Genomic DNA, 5700 nt, shown 5'->3' on the forward strand with positions numbered 1-5700 from the left:
ATTCAAATGATTGCGGAAATGTCAAATTATTCTGCAGTAAAATGTACAGGACATCAAAATGTTTATTATCAAATGCCATAGATTGAGCACTGACTTTGTTGTCCATTGAGCATGTCTTCATCTTTAGTTTGAGGAGAATATTGACGATTTCTGTGTTTCCGGTCTCTGCAGCGAGCAGCAATAAGTTGAAGTCACGAGAATCCGCAATGAAATCCAGTTCAATTAAATTTAAACCAGATTGATATGAGAATTGACTGATTATGCCTGAATAACAGGAAAATTGATTAATAATTTGCATTGGAACCGAGTGGAGTGCTACAGACTGCAATTAATCGACCGCATTTCCAACTTAATACTTCAAAAACCTTTAACCAGGAATACTAAAGACTCTAACGTCCTGAGTATCCGTTCCTGAATATTATCAGTCTTCTGGACATACGGTCGATTAATCTCAACCTGCTTCATTTGGGAATTATTATGAAACTAGTCAGGATATCTATATCTATAATTACTAGTCAAAATACACTTACCTATGTGATTATTCTTCAAAGATTTAGCCAAGAAGTCAGCCACAAATTCACACAACTTTAAACTTTCTTCCCAATTCAGCTTTTTTGGATGCTTGAGTTCGAAGAACTTCTCAATTTCCTGCGATTTCCACAAAATTGTCCATTGTTCTTCACTTTCAGACACAAGCATAAGAACTGGACATTGTTTGCCATATTTTGTGTTAATTTTATGAAGATCTGCAGTTTCCAGTCCAGGTACAGCACCAGGAAATAGGAATTTAGTAATCAACTGCTCTGATTGTTCAACTTTGGTGTTAAACTTAATAAATTGTAAGAAATCATCCTTGCTGGTGCACGGAATTATGACAGGATCAATTACATCAATTGACTGGAATGACTTCAGATCAAGCATCTTTGGATCAAGTAGCTTATCAAGCTCAATAGGTTCGTAAATATTTCTGGCTATAAATGAAAAAGTATGTAAAAAACCAAACATTAATCCTATGATAATTTGGCATTTAGGAGGTCAGCAGCATTGGATCAATAAAATGCTCCGTGTGACTACGACCAACCCGCTGTTCTCAAATATGTACCAAACGAAGCTTGAACTACTCGCAAGACTGAACATGTCCGGAATTAGATTTCTATCAATTTTACTAGTTAAACATAATCAGCAAGTACATGAGTACTGCTTAATGATGGCGTGACCTGGCTCGTAATTCAATGCGGACATATTCAGTCATGTGAGTAGTATTTGAGCACAGCAGGTAGACTGTAGTCACATGTAGAATTAAAATGACACAGATACAACCAAAACTGTGGCTTTTTGTGAATTGCTGCTTTTGACGGATCCTCAGAATCTGGTGATGGATCACCAAGTCAATCCAAGTATTACTACTGAGCTGATCAGCTCAGGAAGACATTAATCGGGAAGTATTCAAGCGAAAGTATGGCTGCATAGGTCACACACTCCGAAAACGCAACACTAGAGAAAGTGACGTAAGTGGGAAGATAACACAAACTTGTTTTATCACCCTGAATGGGATCCACAAGAAAAAGGTGCCCAGGTGCTTCAAAAGCAACTTGGCTTAGAACAGAAATGCGGAAATTTCAATTAGTTATCAAAACAGGTGAGATGGTGAGAATCTGGTTCCAGTAAATAAGTGAGTAAGTTATCTCCAAGGCTTTGACACTCGTTCATAAGCCCACTGGTACACATGCCCACTTGTACATATGTCCACTAGTGGAAAAAAAATACAAAAGTACTCGTTCTTATCGAGTTACTTCAGCGCTTTTTTTGTCCCAGCGATCAGTAATTGACTAACAAGTCACTTTCGGACCTAAAAAACGAAATTCAGTAGGATCCAGGTCACATCCAGATCTACAAAGAAGATCCAGTTGGATCCAGGTCACTTCCAAACCCACAACAAAACAAGATCCAGTATTTAGGCAGTAATTTTTGTAAAAATGAAAAATAAATCACGCACCTACTCAAATCTATGCTAGGTTTGTCTAGGCATAGGCATTCTATTATAGACAGTGCCTAGGCAAAGGCAAAAACTATTACCTTTGGCTAGGCAGTGCCTTTGTCTAGATATTGTCTTTGGCTAGGTAAGCCTACAAGAAGGCCTTTAAATAGGCAATGCCTGTGATAGATTTTATGCCTTTTACAGCAAATCGATAGATGACAACTCAGCATAAATCTATACTTTCTTAATCAGTAGCTTCTTTGTCCATAATATCAAATCTACACGCTGAAACAGTTATTAAGAAAGTATTGATTTATTTATTGAGAATTGGCACACAGTCATTTATATATGTATAAAGCTTGAAGGTTCCAGCCTTATGAGATAGAGGCACTGCGATTTTAAATCTGTTGTACCACATCCTTTAGATCTACAGTTTATAGTGCGATCCGAACCACTTGCAAGCTCTGCACATTGCAAAGACACGATTACGTCATATGACCTAATATACATACAAAGTGTAGCTGTTTAATGACTGAATCAGAGTTGCAATCTGTGACAGGTCAACAGAAACAGTCCAACCGCGACAGGTCAGACCTGTAACAGGCCAAATTTGTCTACCTGTCAACAGGTAACGATCTGTGACAGGTCATCTTTTGACAAAACCTGTCACCTCTACCTCGCAACTCTGGTTGGAATGATAATAGAAACGAGAGCCGTAAATTCATCGCAGAGAGCTTTTATGGAACGGACCTGGATGCACTATAACTGACTGAATAATTGAATAGAGTGCTTACATCGAACCTAATTACCAGATTAGCAACTACACATTAAAACTGCAATTATGTTATGTGCTGTATACTTGAGCTTATATGTCTATAACTTTAAGAGTTCTTGTATGTAAGGTTGTCGCTCGATTTAAGAGGAAGGATAAATAAATAAATAAATTAATATATAAACAATGCAATGTACCTAAGTACAACTCGTGTGCGCAAGATTTCGTAAAGAAAGTCATCCAAATACTAGTATATCCTTGTATACCTAGCAGTGGAGACACATTATGTGCCAAAGACCTCAAAAGTCCACCCAACACACGAACCGAGCTTACTAGGACGGTGAAATGGAATTGAATCCAGGACCTTTGAAACGTAAGGCCAATGCTCTACCATTTAGGCTACTGATGTCATTTCACCGTTATCCAGGCATCAGAAAATCATGTGATGTTTTTTTTAAAAATTTACAAAAATTATTAAATGTTTATTTCCATTAGTGGGCATATGTACCATTGGGCATGTGTACGAGTATGCTTATGTCCCAGTGGAAATGTGTACGAGTGAGCTAGTGTGAGTGGACAACTTACACACACCCACACACGTTTCATCCGGATGAAATATTTCTTCATCTCCAGCAGTGTCAATGACTTGATGTGATCTTAATCTAACAGGATTTGTGATTTAGATTTGCATATTTATTGTACATTTGCTGATATGCTGCACACACATTATATTGTTCAGCTGAAATGACCACGTCGAAAAATTTATCACAAGATGTGACCTCGATCGACAGACAAAGGAATGGTTTGGTTCCCACTATAAACTATTGATCAAGTTTTGAGCATGGCATTGCACATAATGTACAGGAATGAATCCCAGAGGTCTAAACAGACAAAATGTTAGCTATAAATTCACTTTGATGGACTAGATAAGGTTGGGTGCCTGAGTGGCAGGAGTGAAGCAGCAACCAGACATTGATGAGAGTTCCGGTTTGAAACATTAGCTTAATATTATCAAAATAGCACCAGACTGTTATTTAATCTTAAATCCGGGACTTAATTGACATGATTTAAATCAGTAATAAGTTAGACCAGTGGTCAACAACCTGTATGTCAACAAAAATGTTTGACCTTGAATATTTTAAGATAAAGAAGATTGACAAAAATAAAATAAAAGACATAAAAAATCGTAAAATAATAAAATTCTAATTTGAAAAACTATAATCAAGCTTAAAAGCTATTTTATATCCTGTTTAAAATTCCATCAACAAACTATTTTTGGATTTCAGATTCAGATTTAGATTCACAAAATTTAATTTGCTTTCTTGTCTGTCGGTCGAGGTCAAATCTTGTGATAGAACAATAGACTGCATGTATGTAGTATCAGCAAATATACAATCAACCTGCATGTCTATGTCAGAGTTGGCAATATACCGACGGCAATCAACCTTATATCATCTATATTCGACATTTAATTGCGGCTGTTGACATCCAACACCAGTTATCGACCGATAGCCGATTGCCAACTCTGTTTTAAGTTTATTAGTACATGAGCAACTTAGTGACTAATTTTTTGACAACATCCACTTCCTCTCAAAGCAAAAATGAACATCAACTGCATTTGATGTAATTAAGGAACATATGTATCATGTGTGTAGCTTTATGCTTGCTATAACAAAACTTTCATAATCAAATAATAATAAATAAACTAAGAAATTGAAAGTAGACAGGCAAGGAGACATGCTTATGATAATGTTGACAAAATTAATTGAGTATATCCATAAACACGGACATAACCGTGAATATACTCATTTTGTGTAAGGTAGGAGCCATCCATTTATTACGTAACGTGTAAAATTGACTTTATGAGACCGACACTTCCCACCCTCCTTCCTTTCCAACAATATCTTGACCCACACCCTCCTTAACAAAATCCTAATATCCAATATAAACGTTACGTAATAAATGAACAACCCCAAATGCCTTTTTGAAGAACAAAAACATTTTTTTGTCAATTAAAATTATATCTGATAATTTGAGACTTATTGTACTAATGACTATACAGTAAGGAAGACCACAAATATGTCAAAGATTGCAAACATCACCCAAGCAGGTAAAGAGTATGCTGTCAAGTGCATATTAAGCAAGCTCTCGAGAGAATCCACATTGCCTGTTAGGATCAGTCACTAATAATTTACAGACACTTTGAAGCATGACTTAGCACTTGATACACAATTTTATTTATTTTATCACAAAATTAGAATTATGGACTTTAATAATTACAACAAGACTTACCTTCCGATATTCCAGACTGAAATTTAAATCCAACATTTTCATTTTTTGTTGATTTTTTATTAAAAATTTTCACTTTTGTGTCCATCGCAATTTTATCACTTTTTTACTTTTTATTGGCACCAATATTTTATTAAGGCACTCGACTCATGATTGCTGCTCAAAAGTTAACACGAAACTGTCCTCATTTAAGATTATTTTTCTTAATTTATATCATTTTATTCACATAGCTTTTATGTATCACAGAACAAATTAATCTCATGATAACAACCAATTTTTAATTTTAAATTCAAATCATAAAATACACAAATTTATTAATCTCATCCAGCACAGTGAATATTAATAAGACACCAAATGGACATTCATTCGATGCCACATATTTATGATTAGGAATGGCAAGCAATTTATGTAAATTATTAAAGAAGGATTCTCAAGATTTAGAGAAATGGCAATGACCTTCAAATGAGAAGCTTGTGTAAAAAACAAGTCAGTAAGACATCAACAAGAATATTCAAATGATGAAGTACAATTGGATTCGATGTATAATTCATAAAAAGGATGTCAATGCTGGGTGTTGGTCAACGGCACAACGGGAAACCCGCGGGAAAAACTCGCGGGATTCCCGCGGTAATCTGCGGGAAAAAACCCGCGGGTTTCTGCG

At 35.7% G+C, this 5700-nt stretch overlaps 1 protein-coding gene across 1 annotated transcript; it reads right to left on the reverse strand.

Annotated features, from left to right (window-relative positions):
• Nucleotides 1-14: 14 nt before the first annotated feature.
• Nucleotides 15-5205, reverse strand: LOC139097307 (uncharacterized; the record flags this gene model as incomplete). The annotated part of the gene is made up of 3 exons (XM_070649116.1): nt 5043-5205; nt 531-971; nt 15-264 (listed from the first exon to the last, which is right to left on the reverse strand). Coding segments are annotated over exons 1-3 (776 nt in total), but the record flags the coding sequence as incomplete, so codon positions are not given.
• Nucleotides 5206-5700: the final 495 nt, after the last annotated feature.

The sequence above is a fragment of the Chironomus tepperi genome, unplaced genomic scaffold (genome assembly GCF_022539635.2).
Source record: "Chironomus tepperi strain 1889 unplaced genomic scaffold, CSIRO-AGI_Ctep_v1 contig_419, whole genome shotgun sequence".
In the NCBI taxonomy this organism is placed as follows: domain Eukaryota; kingdom Metazoa; phylum Arthropoda; class Insecta; order Diptera; family Chironomidae; genus Chironomus; species Chironomus tepperi.